Genomic DNA, 24,990 nt, shown 5'->3' with positions numbered 1-24,990 from the left:
AACATCTTTTCTTCTTTGTGAATGCAACAACCTAAAATTCTCACAAGGTTCCTATGTTGGAGTTTAGCAATTAGTGTAGATTCCATTTTGAATTGTTCTATTCCTTGTCCAGAGCATTTTGATAGTCTTTTTATTGCTATTTCCATTCCATTTTGTAGCAAACCCTGCAATTAAAGTCCAAATATCATTTTGTCATTGTGCACAATTGTTGAAAGAAACTCAACTTGGTGAATTATTTGGGGAAGCCCAATTGTACACAACAAATTCATACTCAACGAGTACCTGTAAACATTCATGATGGAATTTATGATGCATAAACACACTTGAAATGAGAATATGCAAATTCTGGGACTCGTTCAATGAGACTACCTTATAAACTGGGCCAAAACCACCTTGGCCAAGCTTGTTAGCAATAGAGAAGTTATTTGTAGCTGCAATAATGGTTCTTAGATCAAATAATGGCAGATTTGAATTTCTTCTAGTTCCATCGAGGTCCTTTGTACTTGGAGAGTCTACGAAGTATCGTAAAGTGGAGTCAGCACTATATGAATAAGTGCTATGCGTCGTCTCTGTAATAAAACAAGTAATTAATAATGCAAGTAACCATATTTGTCCAATTAGAAATTCTCACACAAAACCCTAATTTAATAAAACTGAGAAACACACTAAAATAAAAGAATGAAACGGAGGAAAATAAGAGGAAAAATTGAAGTTTACAATTTTCTATTTATCATTAACAGGAAATCCCATTTGGTTAAAATGCACTTTTCTGAGAGGTAAGTGCTTATGGGTGATGAAAGTTCTTCAGGCCTATTGATGGGGCTGGAGAAAATCTTAAAATATCAGGGAATTGGTTGGGCCATTCATCAAGCTTTTAGTTGAAAGGGTGAAAAAATTATCCATGTGGCATGATAAATGACACCCTAAAGGTGTTTTGATCCCTAACTTTGTCCAAAAGGGAGTGTATGATACTGCATTTTTTGAGTTTGCAAAAGTATCCAGTATTTTGAAAGAAATGCAATAGCCTTGGAAACCTATCAAATCAAAAGATACTACCCTACAAGCTTATTTTCATCAATTAAAATTAGCTAAGACAACTCAATGTTCTAAATTCATATAAATATGGAAAAGCCACATTAATTTCAACTTGGAGTGAAATAAGAAACAAGATGGATACAGCTGAATGGTGGAAAGTGGTATGGTCTAAAGCAGCTGCTTCTAAGCATTCCTTAATGCTTTGTCTTTGTCTGGCAGTGAAGGACGAATTGCAATTCAGAGTAGAATAAATAAGAAACTTGTATGTCTTAATGAATGGTAGAAACTGGTATGGTCTAAAGTAGCTTTTCCCAACAAGTCCTTCATATCTTGGCTAGCAGTGAAGGACAGGTTTCCCTCCCAAGAAAGGCTTGTAAAATGGGGTACAATGGTGCTCATCTATGTTTTCTGTAGAAGTCAAAAGGGATTTTGGATCATGTCATCTTCGAGATTGAGTGTCCTTTCTTTTGAATTTGACATTTGGGTGTGGTAGACATAAGAATGTGCAAATGGAATGAGCTAATGCATTTATTTGTAGGTTGAAAGGTAAGAAGTTCAACAATAGCATTTGAAAATTTTCCTTGGCTACTTCAGTATACCATCTTTGGATCCAAAGTAATGATTATGAGTATAAAAACAAAATATATACAGTTCTTTTTCATTTTTTCTTTTATCAACTTCTACGCTTGAAAAATATATCAAGTTCCATTCCATTTTATTCAATTTTATTTCATGATTTACGTATGCTACCTATTCTTTTATAAACTTTGAAACATAGTGTTGGAGTAATCTTGGGAGCATTTGTTCACTGGCCTTAGAAGATAAAAATAGGTTTTAAAAAATTGCTCTAAACTTCCTTACCTTTCTTCTTCTTCATTACAAAACAATACACAATTGAGACTATAAGAAGAAACATTACAACAACAGAAACTCCAAGAATTGCCAGCATCCTCTTTTTCTAAGTAAGACCATTTTTCATAGCATATTGAGCTGAGTAAAAAAAAAAAAATTATTCAAATGACATCATAAATTTCAGAAGTTGATTGAACATAAATATTTATTGATGCAGTTTTACAAGAAAATGAGAGTAGAGATGAAACAATGGGTTTAAGGAAAATATGTGATTTTTAAAAAAAAAAAAAAAAAAGGAGAAAATGCATTTCTCATTTTGAGGTCCAACGTATCAAAAGAACAAAACAAAAAGACAAACATGTTCTCACAACAATGTCATGTCCATATGTGATTCTCTTTTCTGAGGCCAAAAACATGTTAAAAGACGAAACGAAAAACAAAAAACAACAATGTCAAATGCCAAGAGAGTATTTCTTATTAATATAAGTAGAATCACAATTCAAATTCTCTCTCTCCTATTATTGTAACTATATAAAAATAAAATAAAACAAGTATTACATAGTAGGACCTACTACGAATGATGAATATAATTGTAGAAATCTTGTGTTGTTAGAGGTATACAACTCTTAAATAATTTTGACTTCTCGACACATCATTGGAGTTTTGAATTATATGAAATAGATAAGGCAGCATTGTGAAAATTTTGATATTTTTAGATAATTTAACAAAACCGTATATATAATTTCTTTCCCATGTGGAATGTAATACTCATTTTGATTTGTAATATGTGACAGTTTTTAGACCCCTTAAACAATTGATTAAACCTAGGTAATTAGCCAAGTTGTTACTTAGTCCAATTAAACAAGTCTAGGTTATCACAATAATAAAGATCAAATCATGCAAAGCAGCGGAAAAAAAATAACACACGATATGATCACCCAGGAAACCAAACCGGTAAAAACCTGGGGAGGATTTGACCTAGCTATCCTCAAGGTAAACTTGAATCCACTATCTTGAAAGAATCGAAGTTCATACAAAAGGACTTACAAGCACCCCCGCTTGACTTCCTAATGCTACCAACCAGTAGAACTTACTGACACGACCATGTGCAAGCTCCGAATCCACTGACTCCTTCTTTCTTGGATTCCCACCAGCTACAAGCACCCAAGCTTGTGTATTCTTTAAGCTTTAATGGCAGCAACTGTTTTGATCATCAAGGTGTAGAGAATATCTCCTCCTTGAAAACCCTAAGTTTGTGTAAAGGAAAGCTCATCTAGATCTCACAATAGATTTACACAAACCGCAATATGAGCAACCTTTAGAGAGCCTTTGGGTACAAAACCCTAAATACAAAAAGAGGCACAAGAGGCACTCTAATCTCTCTAAAAACAACTCACAAAAAACGTTCTAGGGTTTCCCTTATATATAGGAGAGTTTTACTTGAACCCTAATACGTTTAAGTAGAGTTTGGGCTGAACTGGAACTCCGCAGAAAAATAAATCTGCACATGGTTCGATCGATCGAGTCTAATTTTCGATCGATCGAGCCTTGCAGATTTTGTCCAATAAATTCTGCAATCACTCGATTCCAATTTCACAAATAAACATACTTTGAGCAAGCCTAAACCTAGACTCTATGTTTTGATCATGGCTTGCCAACATAATACAAATTGAAGTTCTAATACATTAGTTCCTAATTTCTTAGAACCTAATGAAAGTTCAAAAACGTGTACAAAACACCTTTGAACGTTTAGACCCCCAAAATACAACTTAACCAATACAAGCAATATGTCAAACAACTAGTGTGCGGAAACTTAACACATGCTATAATACGAAATTGGTTAAATACTATCTAAGCCATAACAGAATAAAACCACAGCAGATAATATAAAGGAAAAGATAGAGAGGAAGGAAGATGCAAACACAAAGACAACACGCGATGTGTTATCGAAGAGGAAACCGAAGTCCTCGGCGAAAAACCTCTCCGCCGCCCTCCAAGCGGTAATCAATCCACTAGAAAATACAGTTGGGATACAAGGACAGCAATAGACCCTCCAAGCCTAATCTACCCAGTGCACCTAAGCCCTCCAAGCTTCTTGCTCCAACGAGGTTGCGCCGAACCTTTTTCTTTTCTAGCTTCCCGGATTCCGCTACTAGACCATAGCGTCAACCAATGAAGATTGGTTCCTTCCTAACTGCTTCCCAGAAATCCAAACAACTGTCTCATAGTGATGATGATGGTGAGAACCAGGTTTGGTATAATGCCTCTCAAGGATTTGACAATGGAGAGGAAGAGAGTTGAGGAATTTGAAGAGACTCTAAGGTAGAGATTGTGGGTGAAGCAATCTGGTTTTTCTTTAGGGTTTCTCTCTCAAAATTCTCTCTGGAAACTCTCTTTCAATCGTGGGTAAAAGGGGTATTTATACTGGAGTGGGAGAGGAATGTGAAACGTCAGGTTTTACAAAACAGGGGTGGCTCGCGGCTTGACTAAGTCGCGAGATCCAGTCGTGAGTTAACCGTATGGCCAGTTGTCCTGTTTTGTCCTGTAGCGCTCCAGCTAGCATGACTGTTCATCTTCCAGCATGCTTGGCACGTGTGCTGCTTTTGATGGCTTGCAGCCGCGAGTCACCCGTGAGTCCCAGCCGCGAGTCTCTGTTTTCTTGCACACTCTTGAGCAATCTTCACTCTATCTCACTCACTACCCTTACAACAAACCCACCTAAATACAGGGTTACTAAATGTTGAATTACAAACAACTTTGCCTAGTGCAAAGTGGAGGGATTGTCACATCAGGCATTTTAGTCACAATAAATCAAGCCCAAAGTCCCCAGAAATTCCTTCTGTATAATGTTTGCTATTGTATATTTGAACTTGAATTTATTCTTTAGCAGTTTAGCTATCCCACCTCCATAATAAACACTCCCAAATTCATCAATTGGGTTGTATGTCATTATCTTCACTTCATGAATTTATCTGAATAGCATATTCCGATATAGGTACCATTCCTTTGCCATGATTGACATAGTTCCTGATGATGCCAAAATCGTCAATTAGATCACTCATCCAATCCGGAGCTTTAGACGATCGTGTGGGACTTGCAAGATAAAGAGAATTAATTGAAGAGACCACCGGATTGTGCCTAGTGGGGGAGCCTCCGATGCTTAAGTAAGTATCAGCCCATATCTTTTCTACTATAAATAGCATTTTGTGGTGGTTTTTTGACATACCTTAGAAAATGAACAGATTGTCCCTTTTATAGGTGACTTAGGTAGCTGTTGGACATAAATGAGGGTGATTATTACCTTAATCATAACATTCTTTGTCTTGATGAGAGAGTTTAAGACCTTTGATGGTCGTTATTGAATGTGTTGGGCTGTTACTCATCTATCTTTGATAGCCTACTTATGACACAATGATCGTCCATTAAGATGGACGACCTTAATGGTTTTTATGGACTCATCAATTGCCCCACATTCCCAAGTCTGATTTTGCTTTATGCTGGTCAGGCTTAGGGAATGTTCTTGACTTGTTTAGATTCAGACTTCTTTATCTTCAACTACTTTCTTCTTCAAGATTGGTAGTATTTTTGTGACGATTTCTTAGTATCTGCCTTTTGAAGGTCTTTTTGGACATTTGAGATATCATAGCTTGATCTTGAGAGTGAGCTAATTTCTTTGGACGATCATTTTTTATCACTGCTGAAGAGCAAGCTAATTTCTTTGGACAACCACTTTTTATTACTGCTAAAGACCAAGCTAATTTCTTTGGACGATCATTTTTTATCACTGCTAAAGAGCAAGCTAATTTCTTTGGACGACCACTTTTGATCACTTCGATGATTCTTCTTTCACTCTTTCTTTGGTTATCACGTTTGATATTTTTGATTTATGTGTGACTTGCGTTTGTGTGAGAATCCTTGTCTGCTTACACTCGTCTAAGGGTATTTAGTCACTTAGCCACTTTTAGGTGACTTACATTCAGTTACGAAGCTTTGTCATTTAGACTTCGTCAGCGATTTAAATCGATCTAGCGGAATCTTGTCCCCCTTTTTTTTTGTTACTTACATCCATTTAAGGAATCTTGTCACTTAACCTTCGTTAGTGATTTACATCTGTCTTGGCGGAATCTTATCACTTAGCCATTTTTTTTGGTGACTTACATCTATGTAAGGAATCTTGTCACTTAGGCTTCGTTAGTGATTTACATCCGTCTTGGCGGAATCTTATCACTTAGCCATTTTTTGGTGACTTACATCCATTTAAGGAATCTTGTCACTTAGGCTTTGTCAGTGATTTACATCTGTATTGGCGGAATCTTATCACTTAGCCATTTTTTGCTGACTTACATCCATTTAAGGAATCTTGTCACTTAGGCTTCGTCAGTGATTTACATCCGTCTTGGCGGAATCTTATCACTTAGCCATTTTTTGGTGACTTATATCCATTTAAGGAATCTTGTCACTTAGGCTTCGTCAGTGATTTACATCCATCTTGGCGGAATCTTAGTACTTAGCCATTTTTTTTGGTGACTTACATCCATTTAAGGAATCTTGTCACTTAGGCTTCGTTAGTGATTTACATCCGTCTTGGCGGAATCTTATCACTTAGCCATTTTTTGGTGACTTACATCCATTTAAGGAATCTTGTCACTTGTTGCTAGAAAGATTCCTTGGCGCTATGTCATTTTGGACCTTCTTGAGGCCATGTTGATATCTGCATTAAGTAGCACATGCACATGCCAAGCCTTGGTTAAACAAGAATTTTAGAATAATTCATATATGAATAATAAGTTACCAATAGCCTAGGTGGACCTTGTAATCCTAGAGTTTTACCTCTTTTGTGTTCTGTCTAGTAATGCATACATTTTTGCATGAAACCTTTCTAGGTGTAAATTTTTATAGACAAATATAAAAGAGGCAGAGATAAATGTGTTACCTTAAATGACGATATTTTTTTGTCACATACCTCGATCTTTTTATTGCTGGGATCTTCTTGACAAGCTCTTCCCTTTTCATGATAACGAGCTCTTCTCTTTTCAAGATTTTTTTTTTTTAATCCCGACATGATACTTCATGTCTAAGGCCTAGATCTCTTTTGCTTCAATTTTTTTTTGAAGGTGTAAAAATTAGGCCACGTTTTTGCCCCCATTCAAACGTGAAAAGTGCAATTCTCTCTCTTTTTTTTTTTTTTTTTTTGACTAGAGGAATGGTCTATCACGATTTTTTGGCTTGCTTTGATCACTATGGTAATTGCCATTTGTAATAGCAATTTCCTCTTCCTTCTTCTTTAATTATATGCTTAAGTCACATCAATAGTGCTAGCTGCATGACAATGTACAAATGTGCAATTGCAAGCTATAAAAGACGAAGTACATTCTATATGAATCATAGAGAAGTATAAAAATTGAAGCTATTTAACTATGTGCTTCTTTAAACTGGTCTTTGTTAGGTGCTTGCACCGTATATGATTTCTAAAGCAATTTAAGAAGATTTTGGTGAGTTGATGGAGATAGCGGGAATTTATTGAGACTTAAATTCATGAGCATATTGTGAACACGATCATCTAGCATTTTAATTTTAGGAAACTTAAAAAAACTTCTCAAATTCATGATGATGAAACATATGCTACTAATAATATAGTCATATTGATCGTGATAGTTGTAACAATTTTATAGCAATATTTTTAGCATGTTCTACATACACATTTGTAATAGTCATGCAAGTTTGATATTTATATGGCTTCAATGAAATAATCTCTCACATGGATACTTAAAAAAAGAGAATGAAATGAGTTACCTCAATAGAAGACCTTAAATCTCGATACTATTTTGTACATGCCTCGATCTTTTCATTGTTGTAGTCTTCTTGATGAACTCTTCGTCATTGAACTCTTACTGGTAGAGCTTTGAATAAGAGACCTTAGATCATGACATTATTTTGACATGTACATCAATCTTTTCACTATTGGAGTCTCCTTGATGAGTTCTCCTCCTTTGAGATCTTTTTTCTTAAGCTTAACATGATATTTCATGTTAAAGGCCTAGATCTCTCTTGCTTCATTCATTTGAAGGGATGAGAACTAGGCCACATTGTTGTAATTCGTCGAGGTCGCTCCAAGGCTATATTTCATTTCTCAAAGGATGAAGGTCATCCTAAGTTCTTTTATCGTTGTTGTCCTTGGTATTTGAAGACGACCAAAGGGTCTACCCCCGTTCAAACATGAAGGTTTCAGTCATTTGTTTGATGATAACCAAAGGAGTGATTTGTCATGGTTTAAACCCGTATATTTCTTTCTTGGGACTTAATCTTAGCTTTAATTGTGTACTTAAAATGAGTCACCTCAATAATGCTTGCTGCATTTTGTTAGGAATGACAATATCCAAATAGGCAAATTGCATGTTGAACTATAATAGATATCTTTTGACAAAGTGAACTAAATGTGAATCATAGAGAAGTATACTATGATATATGAATACTAAAGCTACTGGCTATATGCTTCTTTAAAGTATCGAGGGACAAAACTTTGATCTTCTTCTTGGCAGGCTCTCTTAACGAGTTCTCATTCTTAATCCTATGAACTTAAAGAATTTATGTACAGTAGCTAGTCTAGTTGTTGTACTATAATGTGCTCTTACTGCACAAAGTGTTAGATTTAGAGCTATATTGTCAAGCATAAATAATATTAACCACAAATGTTTGAATTATTTACTTAATTTTGAGGATGGTATATGTTGATGCGTCCATGACATAGTCTTTAGCACAATATCGCTTCAAGTGACTATGTAAGACAAATATGTATGTGTGTATAAAACAAAGGAAGCGTAATTTAGTTCGTATTGAGCACTAAAATAATGGCTCAATTTATGAAATTATGATGCACTGACATATAGATACCACTAAAGTTTTCATGACACCATATGGTGGGATGTATAAATGGAACAATTTAAATTCTCCATTCTCAAAGTCAAAGTAACATGTAATTATACATGGAAAAGTTTGAATAGTAAACTTTGTTCATTCTATGGTGGAACATTTCGATATATAAAATTTCATTTCTTAGTAATGATGATGGAATTTATTTCAAGAAGAAATATACTGATACTAAATAATATCTTTATGTATATTGGCATAAATTCTAATGATTTTTGAATTATGAAATTTTACAAACTTGCATTCCTTGAATAACTGGATCCTTTGACCCAAAAATAATGCCATTATCATATTTTTTAAACCATCTTATATCTAATGATATTGACCACTCTAGAAGTAAAAACATATAACGTTTTATACATTTAATTGACTGCTCTAAGGAGCATTTATAAAATTAATTTCCATTAGGAAACTAATTGTAGAAAGTAAAAACATATAGGAGTATTCGCTAACTTTCTTTATCCAGAAATTATTTAACTTCAAAAATCGAAATTGAATAACTTCGGGTTTAATACCTAAAGCAGTTTTTTATTTTATTTTATTTATTTATTTATAATTTAGACAGGCAATAAGATTCCAATACACCTTTTTAGTGCTCAGAATTATGACACACTATAATTCTATTAAGATAATAAATTTCGGTTTTACTTTTTTCAAATGCAGAAAGTTAAGATTTATTATCTTTGGCAAAGCAATTATCCTTGGCTTCCATCTTTCCTATCTTAGCAAGATGTATTAGGAAAGAAAAGAAGTGATATAAAAAGCCATTATAGCCATAATGCTTGAATATCAATTAGGATGTTATCAACGATCTGTTACAATATTAGGAAAGGTAATAAAACCCTTTCTAATGGCTATAAATTGGATTCAAGATCATAATACTTTGCCGGTATTTAGCCATGGATATTTTTTATTCCTTTCTTTTACTATATATTTATAGTGTGTTTCGTGTATAGGCTGTAGATTCTTAAACTTCATAGTTGTACAAATATTTAAACCCTCTTTTGGATAAGTGTATCTCTTTTAATTTTGTGATTATTTGAAACAAGTAATATGAGATTAAAACCATTCTTGTGAAATCATTCACTATTTTTGGTGTAGCGACGATTATGGTAAGTTTCTAAAAGAATTTGAATTGTTATGCATGCATCTATTATCTCTATAGTTGATAGGTGCTTTGCTTAATTGGAACCATTCCTTTTTAAGAAAATTTTATAGAAGACTTACCTAAAATTAAGTTATGCAATACCAAATTGTAAATACACGATTGATAGCTATAATGTAATTGTTTCCAAGAAAAGTTTATGCCTTATTTAGAGTCACCTAAACAGTAAGACTTTAAGATCTTAGGCAATACGTAATTCTACCAAATAAAAATATTACTATAAGGAGAATCACGTCAGACGTACCTGAGTGATTGTACTCAATGGACGTATTAGTGGGTTAGCCCATGGAATGCATCCATTTACCATTCATTTATGAGAAGGATTTTTTCTTTACATGTGTCCTTCACCAGCAAAACGACGAAGGTGCTCCAGTAGTGTATTAGAGATTCAAATGGGAGGATTCCTTGATTGGAGTGATATTTTGGGTTATTTGGTACTGCACTTTAGCGTCCATTACTCCAAATTGAAAAGAGTAACCCTTTGTTGTAGGAAGAGCTTAATGGCTAATTTCCCCCCACAAACGGCGCCAAACTAATGATGCCAAAATCGTCAATTAGATCACTCATCCAATCCGGAGCTTTAGATGATCTTGTGGGACTTGCAAGATAAAGAGAATTGATCGAAGAGACCACCGGATTATGCCCAGTGGGGGAGCCTCCGATACTTAAGTAAGTATCAGCCCATATCTTTTCTACTATAAATAGCATTTTGTAGTGGTTTTTTGACATACCTTAGAAAATGAACAGATTGTCCCTTTTATAGGTGACTTAGGTAGCTGTTGGACATAAATGAGGGTGATTATTACCTTAATCGTAACGTTCTTTGTCTTGATGAGAGAGTTTAAGACCTTTGATGGTTGTTATTGAATGTGTTGGGCTGTTACTCATCTATCTTTGATAGCCTACTTATGACACAATGATCGTCCATTAAGATGGACGACCTTAATGATTTTTATGGACTCATCAGTTCCAATCCCTAGAGGTCCCAATTTGGTAAATCAAACAAATGTATCTGTTCTTGTTCAACTGCTTTAAGCCTTTAACCAGTGGTTTGGCTGTGTTGCCTGTGATTTCAGAACTCTGTTTATTGCATCTATAAACAATTTTCTCTTCATTTTTAGTATGTGCTTTGTTCAGGCATGAGATTACCAATCTAAATACATAGTCACCTGACTTGTTTAAATGATTGGATGGTCTTATGAACTATCATGTAATGAGTTAGAGGAGATTCCTTCAATCTGGTTTGATGGAAAACTTTGTCCCTGATGGAATTCAATGCTGTAATTAAAGTGGCTTGAACTGACTTGACTCGTCTCTTGCTAGTTCATGACTGGTATGGTTTTGTACATGTCTCCAAGCTGACGTGTTAAATCTAGCTTGTTGGGATGAAATTATTCAATCATGTTGTCATTGTAAGCAATGAAGAAAATGTGAGATTAGGTATGTCTGTAATGATAGTTGGCAGGGTTTGTTTGATCCTAAAACATCCCACATGTAATGATCCCGGGAACGTTCTTTTCACCAGCAAGCATATTGTACTTTAGTTTTATGTGAATAGACATGTGTGGTTCTAGCGGACCCCTTCCTGCCAAAAGATTAAAAACACTTTCATTTTTATTTTACTGGTCACTATCAAGAGTAATCTGTACTCTAATACTCTCAATCTTTGTTATTGTATTTGGTCACTGCATGGACCCTTCTTGAATCCGCTTTACAGATAAGGTTATGTTCAGTAAAAGAGAAACTGTTGATTTTGTATATTAAAAGAGAAATTGTTGCAAATTTAGTATAAAATAAATTATACATAATTTGAAATAACTTTGAGCTATTTTATGTTTAATTTAAATACAAAATGGATGTTAGCTTTATTTTTTTTCATGTTTAATTTAATTTTAAGTTTTAGTATATTTGTTATTTTTGAATGGTAAAAATATTTAGGTTCATGTTTTGGTCCCCCAATGATAAAATTGTGGTTCCATGACTCCGTCTTTGCATAAATTATTGAAATTTCGATCCTCATGATTGTGGTGGATAGACTTATCAGATTGGGAAAATTTTATTTATTCATGGCTGAATAAAAATATTTCATTGAAATTTGAAAACAAAGGAAAAACAAACAAAATAGAAAGGCCTACTTAGTGAAATCCCAATTCCCAAATCATCACCCTTAACTCTAATCAAGATCCAATAGAGGATGAAAAACAAGTAATTTTTGTTGGGCCTTTATCCTCTTTTTTTTTTTTTAATGTTCATTAGGGTTTTTATTAGTTGAAATTTCCAATGATCTTGGTAGCAATTTGATATCTTTATTTTTGTCTCTACAATTTTTTTTTTCCCTCACAAGGGATCTTGAATATTTTTGGAACCGGGAAACAATTAATTGTGTGTGTATTCTTCTGCCAAACTAAACTCATCCAAAATTTGATACCTTACTTTGTTGTTAGATTACAAAGAAAATTAGAAAGAAATAAAGAAAACTAAAAATTGTTTCAGGGGCTGAGTGTGAATTATGAAAGGAAATTTCATACCTATATATCCAAAAAAAAGGTTCATACCTTACGTTTCTCTAAATCTTACTATCAGAGAAGTTCATCTAATTTAACTACGAAAAATTGTAAAATCATAGTGTGAGTTATACTATAGTTTAAGAGAATTTTTACAATTTTATTAAAATGAAATTAGAAGAAGAAAAAGAGCTGCTTAGTGCTAGTATTATGAAGAAATCTAATCATGAATTTAGATAATGAAGTTCTTTACAAAACACATAAAAACAAATTTAATGGAATGATTAACAATAATGAAGTTATTTATATATATTATAAAAAAAAAAAAAAAAAAAAACCAGACCAATAACCCAGGAAAGGAAAAACAGGCATACCAGATAAAAATTTGATCTTATTAAACTTGGCAGTGAACTTTTTTAAATGATCAATCAAACGAGTTTCTGCAATTATGAAAGTGCAAAATGAGGATCAACAAACTGTCCCTTTTTTCGGATGATTGAACCTAAAAAGTTAGTATCATGTGATGCCCACATGAATAATCATGTCAAGTTATCCGAAAAAGAAAAAAACCTTGAAATCTTCCTACCACAACACAAAAAAAGCAACAAAGTTTGTATATACTATACTTTACCCATTTGAAATTTAGATGGAGTTTATAGGACTGTAAAAATGAGAGCATTAGCATTTGAAAATTCCAATGCTATTCTATTTTACCATTCTAAAACACCACTTTATCATTATACCATACCATTTTACAATACCTCCAGCATCCCAAAACTCTATTTTTATTAAAATATTATTTTTTAACCTTTCTTTATTATTTCTTTCCAACCGTTTTTTAGTCTCATTTTCCTGGGCTTTCCAACAACCATTTTTATTCCTCTCTCTCTCAACCTCTAGCACCGATTCAACACACAACACACACACACCCATGATACACCGATCAACCTATCCAAACCCATCACCACACCCACACACACAAACACAAACATCAAACCAGCAACAAAGCCACACACACAAACACAAACCATCAAACCAGTTGGAGCCAACAATGGCCACCACACCCACCACCCAAGCCACTGATCAGCAAACCCAAGCCACCGATCTGAAACCCACACTGCCGATTTGAAACCCAGGCCACCGATCAAAAAAATCATCACCGGAGCATGCCCATTCAAACCCATTCAAAAAAAATCATCACTGAAGCAAACCCATTAAAAAAAAATCATCACCGAAGCAAACCCATTCAAAAAACATCATCACTGGAGCCATTGGAGCAAACCCATTCAAAAAAAAATCATCACTGGAGCAAACCCATTCAAACCCATTCAAAAAAAATCATCACTGGAGCCACCGGAGCAAACCCATTCAAAAAACATCATCATCGGAGCAAACCCATTCAAAAAACATCATCACCGGAGCCATCGGAGCAAACTCATTAAAAAAAAAAATCATCACCAAAGCCACCATCGGAGCTACTGATGATCAACCCAACCGATCCACCCACTGATTAACAGATCCACCATTTCAAACCCACCATCAACCGATCCCAGCCCACCAATCCAAACCTAGCTCGCCGATCCACGCTGATCCAACCTCCAAAATCCAAAACCCAGGGGATGGCGATGAAGCTTCAGAGACAAGAGAGCAGATGGAGAAACAGAGAAGGAAGAGAGAGAAGAGAACAGAAAAAATGAGAGAGATGAGAGACAAAGGAGAGAGAGTCAGAGATAAAATATTAATTTTTTTTTACAATACTGTACAGTGCAATTCTATCTTTAGAATTGCACTGTTGCAGTATTGCAAAAAAATTTGCAATACTTGCCTTTACAATTCTCTGATGCAGATGATTTTAAGGCTACAAATGCCAAATTTCCCTTAGATATGGCATTAGCATTCTCCAATGCTAATGCTCCGAATGAATTTGTTTTTTAACAAATCAAACTTAGCTTAATATATAATAAACTTATTTTTGTTTGTATGTTTATAAATAAGGAAAGCATGACTATAATTTTGAGGTTTGTCTAGTAAACAAGTTGAATTTAGCAAATTATTTTGTTTATGAACAAGGTTGAGAGCCTAGACTAGGTTTAAAGTTTGTTATGGACTTGGCATGAAAAAAAAATAAAAAAAATAAAAAATAACCTACCTAATTTGTAGGCATACAACTCAATTTGGTTCATTTACAACCTTATTTTTTTATGTTAAATTATTAGTTTTCAATTGTATGCTCTTAAGATGCAATATATTCTTCTTCTTTTAAATTTTACATGAACAAAAAAGCTTGTGCTTAACTAATGAAGTAAGATGACCTTACTTGAATTTTTAACTAGTCTAAGCTCGAACATTATAAGTAAGCTTGAGATGAGTAAGCTTTGAAAAATCTTAGGGGCTATTCAAGTCACAGATTACACTAACTAAAAGCTACCTTGTTGAACTAAGGCTTTGTTTGGATTGCGTACCATGTTCACGCATCTGCATCTGCCTTCTTCTTTTTCTCTTTTTTTCTTTTTCTTCAGCTTTTCCAGTGGGTACCGTGCACTATTCACGGGACCCACAAACCCCTTTTTCCAACAAAATTTTCCTTAAAAATTGGTCCCACGACACTATTCACACATTTAAAAATTATTTTGCTACAGTGTTTTCAATTTTCAGCAAAATAAGCGGTTTCCAAATGCACACTAAATCAATCAACACATAATAGTTTTTGATGAGTCAACGACAATGATTAATAAGAAATTTTTTGAAATTGATTGACAATTTAAATAAAGTGATTAGTAAGAGATTACGAAAAATACAAAATTTTACTCCAAACCAATTTGATGAAATCTCCTCTAAGCCATTACATTAAGAATTATAATTCACGTGTATTATTTAAACAAGTCATTGGATTCATTAAAATGTTCATATGACTAAAAGTACATATCGATACTCGATAGTCCTTTCAACTATCATGTAGTTACTAGACACCAACTTGCCACATACTTTGCCATTGTCAATTGTCATTGCCATCACCAAATTTTTTTTACATTGCCTTAAGTTTCAGAATTTGAATTTACACCCTAATATTATATGCAGTTTTAATTAGCATCCCTTTTGTTAATTTTTTGCTGATGTGTCTGTTAAGTGACATGTAAACTTATGGTGTGTATTGATTGATTAAATTATATCGCAACACGTGGGTTTCACTATTCCACGTCATATAAATAGCGAAAAAAAACTTTAATTATTAAAATAAAAAATATTTATTTTCATCAAATTAAAAATTAAAAACAAAAAACTAATATGTACATAGTGGTGAAGAGTGGTGACAAGCAGGGGCACCCTGCACAACTCGAAATCTACAAACTCAGAAACACGGGTTGTGAAATCTGAGGTCTAGATCCAACAAATATGTTTGATATTAGGGTTCTTTATTTTTAAGTTGGCTAAAGGTGACTCATAAATGAGGGATTGTGTTTTAAGGTCTAGATCAATCCAATTGGTTTCTTTCCTTTATTTTAGGTACAAATCTAAGGGATACTAAAAAAAAGGGTACAAATCAAAGAAAAAAATGTATTATTTCAGTTTTTATTTTATTTTATTTAGTTTATGCAATTTTGAATTTTAAAGAATTTATTTTAATAATTAAAGTTTGTTTTTTATTTTGGCTATTCATATGACATGGAATAGTGAAATCCATGTGTCATGATTTGATTGAATCAATAGATACATATCATAAGCTTAATGTCACTTAATGGACACACTAGTAAAAACCTAACAGAGAGGTTGCGAATCAAAACAGCAAATAACGTTAGGGGTAAAATCTAAATTCCAAAACTTTAAGGTGTAAAATCCAAACATTCCTAAAGATATGTTTTGCACTTTAAGATATAAAATACAAACCTCAGCTGTGTGCTGTGAAATAGTGTTGTACATGATTACGTGTATGGTATGGTAGTACCTTTTAAAAGCCCATTTTTGATATCTAAGCCCATTCTCAGTGAAGGGCTTGGAAAGCAGGCTACATTTTTGGGTTCTTCAAAAAAAAAAAAAATTTGTATTTGGCATTCCTTTTGATTACCTGACATAGTGTAATTCACATTGATAAAAAAAAAAAAATATATATATATATATATATAATAAAAAAATTGGCTTCACTGAATCACTTCTTGTTTGAAGACAAAGTAAAATCATCAAAGTAAGGTCTTAAGAATAATATCATTTCAAAATAATATCATTCAAAACAATGTCTTAAACAAAACATTGTATAATATTTAGTTCTACCTTTTAACTAAATGAAGGTTTGAATAGGATGTTTAGCACATCTAGAACATCCAGATTTTTATGCATGTTGTTAAGAAATCAATATCAGTATATATATATATATATAAAAGTAGAGACCTCATATAGGAGTGTATGATATCTTGCCAAGTGGCGCTCTAAGTTTGCATTTAGCCTATTTTACCTCTTTCATTAAGTTTTTCTATATTAATAAGTGCTGTGATGGTTCCAAGCGTTTTTACTTTTCAGTTTCCTATTAAAAAGTGAGAATACACAATTTGACCGTGTAAGGTTGAATTTATTCAACCATCTAATTGGCTTTATTCCGTGCCAAATTTGCTTGTAATTCAGCATTTAGTAACCCTGTATTTAGGTGGGATTGTTGTAAGGGTAGTGAGTGAGATAGTGTGAAGATTGCTCAAGAGTGTGCAAGAAAACAGAGTGTCGCGGCTGGTACTCTCGACTGGACTCGCGGCTTCAACCCGCCAGAATCTGCACACGTGCCAAGCATGCTGGAAGATGAACAGTCATGCTAGCTGGAGCACTACAGGACAAAACAGGACAACTGGCCATACGGTTATCTCGCGACTGGAACTCGCGACTTAGTCAAGCCGCGAGGTCAAGCCGCGAGCCACCCCTGTTTTGGAAAAACCTGACGTTTCGCATTCCACTCCACTTCAGTATAAATACCCTTTTAACCCGCGATTGAAAGAGAGCTTCCAGAGAGAATTTTGAGAGAGAAACCCTAAAGAAAAACCAGATTGTTTCACCCACAATCTCTACCTTAGAGTCTCATCAAATTCCCTCACTCTCTTCCTCTCCATTGTCAAATCCTTGAGAGGCCTTTATACCAAACCTGGTTCTCACCATTATCATCTCTGTGAGACAGACGTTTGGAGTTCTGGGAAGCAGTTAGGAAGGAGCCAATATTCATTGGTTGATGCTACGGTGTAGTAGCGGAATCCGGAAAGCTAGAAAAGAAAAAGGTTCGGCGCAACCTCGTTGGAGCAAGAAGCTTGGAGGGCTTAGGTGCATTGGGTAGATTAGGCTTGGAGGGTCTATTGCTGTCCTTGTATCCCAACTGTATTTTCTAGTGGATTGATTACCGCTTGGAGGGCGGCGGAGAGGTTTTTTCGCCGAGGTCTTCGGTTTCCTCTTCGATAACATATCTGGTGTTATCGCTGTGTTTGCATCTTCCTTCCTTTCTATCTCTGCCTTTACATTATCTGCTGTGGTTTATTTTGTTGTGGCTTAGATAGTTGTTTAATCAATTCCATGTTATAGCATATGTTAAGTTTCCGCACACTAGTTGTTTAACATATTGCTTGTGTTGATTAAATTGGTTTTTGGGGGTCTAAACGTTCAAAAGTGTTTTTGTACACGTTTTTGAACTTTCAGACCGATTCGCCAATATTTCATACTTTTTTTCTTTTTTGATGAAATTTCGTACTTTTCTCACAACCCATAATTTTGAGAAAAGTTTGTGTTCTAGAAATTTTCTTAGCACAATCCTTCAAACGGTCCCATTATTTTTTCAAAAAAGACCTTTCTTTTGAAGAAATTGTTTAGTGCAATCCTTCTATGTACAACTCTCTCTTCTTCCCTTTCCCTTCCCTTACTTTTTCCTCCCTTCTTTCCTTTTCATCTCCCTTACAACCAAATAGGATATTAGTTTCCAAATTCAGCTAATAAAAAAAAGTGTTTTGAGGATATTAATAAAAAGAGTTTGAATTTGGTAAGAATAGGATGTAAAATTCATATTTTACATCATCCAATAAGAGATATCACATCAACGTTTTATTTAAAACTCATTACATCATACCACAATTAATAACATCTTAATAAACTCTCAATTTGGTTGAATTTTCAGATGAGTATTATAATTGATTGAGTATGGTTGTTCTTATTCTTTTATACATGATAAGATGATGTAACATGTTGGACTCGGAGGGTGTGAAACTTGAGCTTTAAACCACGTCCTTATAGAATTTAATCTTTAATAAAAATATGTAAAAAACATGTTTAATTACCGTTTTAGTCTTTAACACTTGCACAATTGTACTATGTATCAAAATGGTTTTTAACATCTTAAATGTGTCAATTTTGTTTCTAAACTTTTGGTATTGTGTCAAAATAATCCTTATTATTAAGCGGTACATGAAAAGAATTGATGTATCTAACATTAATACCAAATAACATTTTTATGACATCTAAGCTATCCTTTGAATTATCACGTGTCCTTAATTAGAAAATAAAATAAAATATTTGAAAATATATTAATTGCATCTCCATAAGTAAATGAGATGTCATTTTATTAGCAGAAATTGAAAATTTCTTTTCTTTTCTTTTCCTATGCTTTCTTGGCAACCAAATGAGGTTTAAGTCTTGACTTTTTAGTTAAAGTGCTCATGAACATCATCTAAAAAACATACTATTTACCTAATTTTAAAATGAAATTAAAAAAAAAAAAAAGCCAAATGTCAATTTTTTACATTATCATTTTTTTAAGAAGTTGAAGTTATTACCAATTATATTATAAAAATCTTGTAAACAAACATGGTAATGAATATAATTAGTGTCATGTCAAAAGGTAATAAATCAATTTCCTAATTATTTTTCTATTTTGTGTTTAAAAATTGATACATTCATTTAATAAAAGCAGTGTATAACCCCGAGCATATGCACATGTACATTTAAAAATAATCACAATTATGTGTGTGTGTGTGTGTATATGATTTAGAATCTAATTGGATCTAGACTCTTTGGTTTTTGTACCAAATAATTCACCAACTACAAAAATTAAAATATTGGATGGGATACATGGCGCAAAATTGAACTCCAATTAAAATTCAATTTGGAATCTAATTGATTTTAGACTCTTTGAATTTCACACCTAACAATTCACTTGACACACAAATTTAAAAATTAGATGAGACATGTGGCACAAAATTAGACTCAAATTTAGAATTTAATTAAATTTTCTTTTAGTTTTAGCTATATATATATGTATGTATGTATAGCTACCTACCATCACTCTATTTTAAATTACATGTTGTTCATGAAATCACAGTCCCATATATGGCCCTTTTTTACGAGCCACTATCTCATCACAAAAACTATCTCATAAAAAAGAAAAGCTAGTATATTGCAATGTATTTGGAATAGTAAGTCCATCGGTATTTGGAAATCAATGTTAAAAAAAAAAAACCTAAAATTGGACACGTGGCGTAAAATTAGACAACAATTGGAATCTAATTTAGAATCTAATTGGATTTTCTCTCAGTTTTGGCTTTAATTATATATATAGGCTGGTTATTGGCCTATGCATTGCACGATTTTTTTTGGTATGATTTTTTTTGGTAAATATTATGACTGGAGAACATTTTTTTGGGAAAAAAATCTTCTTTCATTTTTATGTAGTGATTTTAAAAAATACAATGAAGGGTTTTATGATAAATTTTGTTAATTTTATGAAATACATTTATATAAAATAAAACTCATAAAATGCATAAGATATATGTAAACGTGTAATTCATGACTGTGCATGAAAGTTATTGTATTTTTTTTTTTTAATTTCTATTAGCTAGATCACATTTCTTAAATAAATTGAACAACCATTTCATCACCCCGTTATGCACGTAATGTTTAGAATGTTGTTAGTTAGTACATGATTGCTTGATAAACAATATTTAGTAAAAATTATTTTAATTCTATTTAAGAAATTTTTTGTGCAATTTTTATTTTCATGTCCATTTTTGTAATCTAATAGATTTAATTTTTTCACGTTAGTTTAATTGAATAGTATTGTGTTTATACTTTTTTTCTTAACTACAATTGATAATTCACAAAATGAGTAAACAACTTATTGAGTATTGCAAAAGATACAAATATGAACTTTAACATGAGCATGAACATGAAGGGAGATTTCTATTCATTTTCTTGAAGAAAAAATATACTTATAGAAAATTCCAAACTTTATTAGGTAAAGAAGAATCAAAGTTATAGATTGCAAAATCAATAAACCAAAAATTGTAAGAGCCTAAGAGGAGCCATTACTCATTTGAAACAATACAAAATACTTAAGGACTAAAAAAAAAAAACCATCCACTCCACACTTCCATCGCAACTGCTTTAGCTCAAGGAAAACAATATCCCTCTCTCTCTCTCTCTCTCTCTCTCTCTCTCTCTCTCTCTCTATATATATATATATATATATATATATATTTTAGAAATAATTATAATGTGCTGCTAATCCCGCAATTTGAACATTTTTTCCCTGACTCCTGCAATTTGAACCTTTTCTCCCTTAAACCCCAGACACTTTGTGTATGGAGAGGTGCCAATTCAGTTACATGGCCCTTGATATATATATATATATATATATATCTCATTTAATAAATATAGAACTTTGAAAATTAATATGTTTATCATAATTAAGGGAAATCCTAATGGGTACTTCACTTGAGCATATGTGAAAAAGGCAGATACATACCACAAATGGTAAAGGAGAAAGAAAAAGATGCTAATCCCTTTTAATATGGTTAATTACTTTGCCTCAATCAGTTACCCAAACAATATATCGCTTATTCATACCACAACCGCAAATGACAATGCAGCATTAGCCATCTATAATTGCTAATCCAAAAGTACAAATTTCTTTAATAGCTCTACCTTCATTTCTTTTGGCTAATATGTCTTTGCTAAATCAAAATCAAACCACAAAAATTATATAAAAATCAACAAATTAGAGTTTAAAATTATAATTAAAATTCTAAAAGAAATCTAGGCACAATTACAGAAAAATTCCATGTAACTAAGTCACATTTAGGAATACTGGACCCTTTTTCCTTTGTATAAATAGGGAGGTCCCAATGGGATGAAGGGGCTAACAATTTTCTCTCCAAAACATTTATTGTAGGAATATAAAAGTTTTCCATTGTATACTTTTCACGATTAAAGAACATGACTTGCCAACTAATCAAACTAGAGTTTTTAGTACCTATAGTAATTTCACAACATCAAGAACAAATCCCAGTGTATACATTGTCAAATTCCATAGTCTCCTATTACATCAAATGAGTGTTTAATTTTTCTCGCAAAGTATTGAATAGTAAAGCTTCTGGGTCATAGTCTCAATTACAACTCTTAATCATGGTTGACTTGGATGACACCCATCAACAACGTATAATTATGAGATGTAGAAAAAATTTGGAGTGTACACAATGTTTAGTGTGGATGGGAAGAAATTTCATCCTATTCCAATTGGTTACGTTAGTAAGGGACCTATTCCAATTTAATGATCCTGGAATTTTGTATACAAGTAATAATCAAGGAAACTTCCACCTAAAATAAGTAAGACTTTTGGCAAGAGAGAAAATTGATGTCTAGACAAATCAAGCTAAGGCCGACCAAAATGGACCATATTCTTAATTTCTTATCTCTATTTGTTCCATTTACAAGACTTACAATCAATGCTTGGCGTCTAAAAGTTGAACATCTTATCTAAAGTCTATCATCTGAAAACTTGAGAAAAAATTCATTTAAACCAACACAATATATAAATTAAAAAGGAATCAAATAAAAATTGTCAAAAATAATGAAAATTTAATCTATGCTTAAATTCTTATAAGGATGAACCAAGGTAGTTAGTTTCGTACCATATCGGCCAGTACGACTGTTATTTTCCATACCGGTGCCTAAAACGGTACAAAAACATCCACATTTCGTACCGGTTTAAATACCGACAGTACTAGGAGCGTTTCGGCTGTATCGACCGAAATACCAAATTTCGGTTGGAAAATGGATACCGGCCCGAAACAAAAACATAGATTTTTTTGTAGTTTTTCACTTACCTAAGATAATTTCTCAACAAATTTCATGGTCTGATGCATCTCTCTTGTATCTCAGTCTCTTTTCTGCTTAGCTTTCCGTTTTTCTTTGTGGTCTCTGCAATGTCTGTGTTGTTCTAATCTTCTTCTTATTCGCTTTTTTATGTGTTTATTGTGGATCCATATCCCGTGCAATACCTAGGGTATTGCACGGTGTGCAATAGCTCTATTCTCAGGCATAGATTTAATCTAATGGTTTAAGCGTTTGACACCTCACCAATCCACGCTCGCAATCCGTGTGCTCACTTTTCTTTTCATTTTCGCTTCACTTTTCAATATAACACTCTCTCCTCTCTCTTTCTCTCCCACTTCAACTGGTGTCTCTCTTGCCTCCACCACTCTCTCAACTTCCACGCTTCCCTCAACCTCAGGGCCAGCCCTTCCACTAGGCCAATTAGACAATGGCCTAAGGCCCCCTAGTAGAAGGAGGCCCCAAAATTTTGAAAAAAAATGAGTAGCCTATATATAGCCTAAAAAATTAAACTTTTCCCCAACATATCAACAAATTATTTTTGGCCCCTAATGAATCTCGGAAAAAAAAAATGAAGAAGTAAATAAAATCTACTCCATCCCTTTGACCCAAGAACAAGAAGAAAATCCTCTGGTCTAAACAAAATCAGTTGTCCCAAAAATAAAGTTATTTAACCTCTAGACAAACCAACAATAACTATAAGCTATGTCTAAAAAAATTACACACAAAACAATTACAAATCAAAAATCCCAAATCCCAAAATTTTTTACCCGTACTGTTTCTCTCTCTGTCTTGCTCTCTTAGCTCTGCCTTAGCCATTTGCATAATCTCATTCTTCCTCTCCACTAATCACTACTAATCTAATTTGAATCCCTTCCCCAACATATCGATTGAGGTATAGTCTTCTCCTCTCTAATATGAGTTTATTTTCCTCTCTCTTCTATGATCTAAGATCTGATATCTCTTTCTTTGACACACACTCTCTGTTGCTGCTAGTCTTGACTCTTGTATTTTAGGTTCGTTGCTTTTTTCTTTAACGCAGTATTTTAAATATGTGTTGTGGTTGACATTGCTGTTAATAAGACTTGTGGGCTTTTCCTCAAAAAAAAAAAAAAAAAAAAAAAAAAAAAAAAACTTGTGGGCTTGCATTTTGGTTTTACTTTACAGTATATATTTTTTAAACTTGGGTTTTATTTTTTTTTTTATGGGATAAGTTTTATTTTTATTCCAAATCCAACGTTAGAATGGAATGGACTTCAATTGCATTTTGGTTTTATTTTATTAGTTGTGTATTACTACAACAAAAGACTTCAATTCAAAAAGGGAATGGAACACATGTGTAACTAAAAGAAAAAAAAAAAAAAAAAAAAAAAAAAAACAAAATCAAAAACAAAAACAAAGGGAAATAATAATAATACTACTAAAGGATTATCAAAAAAAAAAAAAAAATGAAAAAAAAAAAAGAAAAATTATCCCTTTTGCATCTCCAAAAATAAATGTTAGAAAAACTTAAAAACAAAATTTAATTAAATATTTTACGTTTTGCAGAAAACAAATTTAAAATAAATATATTATAATATAAAAATATTAATTTTTTAATACATAAATATAAAAAATGCCTTTTTTAATTGTTCACCTGAGACCCGAAAATGACTAGAGCCGACCCTGTTCAACCTCATCGTCACCGCTGCCAGCATACCCAACTCAGACCCATCAGTAGAATCGAAGCCAAAACATCAACTCACCATTTGAAGCCAAACCCCCACGCCTCGGAGAGCGCTTTTTAGACCCAGATCAGAGAGCAAGGTTGAGGTTGGAGAGAATCGGGTGTAGAGAAGTTGATGAAGCTCTCTCTTCACGGCACAGCTACTAGCCCGGATCTCCGGTTCCGAACATACTAGCCTTTTTCTCATCGGAAATACCTAAAATCACCGCTTCCTACATCGGACTTCGCAAGGAGGTGAGTTCTGTCTTTTGTATGCATCGAATCGATTTGTTCTATACTTCTACTAGTGATCTATCTTTCTCATTGCCAAGTCTCCTCCGAACGGTTCTAAAAAAAAATCACCTCCATAAAGAAACACATAGCTCTCCTTCAATTCCTTCGTCTCACAAACTTTTTTTCTTTTAAGAAAAAAGGTTTCAAATATGCTCTCTCGAGGTTTTGAGCGAAATAACCTCCTTCAGCCTTTCTATTTTGTAAGTTAGACAACGTTTGAAACAATTTTGGAAAATAGCATCTCGAGTTTCAAAAAATCGAGATCCACTTAAAAAACTCGACCTTCAAATACTCGCTTTCCGTTATTTTATTCCAACTGACGTGGACACTGTTGCCACCTAGATCTCGAGTCTTTGAGACTCGAGATCCTTGAATTTTATTCCGAC

General features: G+C 33.3%; 1 protein-coding gene across 1 annotated transcript in view; it reads right to left on the bottom strand.

Annotated features, from left to right (window-relative positions):
- The window catches only part of LOC126698847 (G-type lectin S-receptor-like serine/threonine-protein kinase RKS1), a 100,217-nt gene extending 98,295 nt beyond the window's left edge, over positions 1-1,922 (bottom strand). Inside the window, exon 1 of the mRNA XM_050396348.1 lies at positions 1,897-1,922. Coding sequence (XP_050252305.1) covers positions 1,897-1,912 — 16 coding nt within the window. The 5' untranslated portion in view covers positions 1,913-1,922. The remainder of the gene's footprint in view (positions 1-1,896) is intronic.
- Positions 1,923-24,990: the final 23,068 nt, after the last annotated feature.

The sequence above is a fragment of the Quercus robur genome, chromosome 9 (assembly GCF_932294415.1).
Source record: "Quercus robur chromosome 9, dhQueRobu3.1, whole genome shotgun sequence".
NCBI classification, from domain to species: domain Eukaryota; kingdom Viridiplantae; phylum Streptophyta; class Magnoliopsida; order Fagales; family Fagaceae; genus Quercus; species Quercus robur.
Note: the sequence above shows the minus strand (reverse complement) of the source record. Positions and strands in the feature narration are given on the sequence as shown.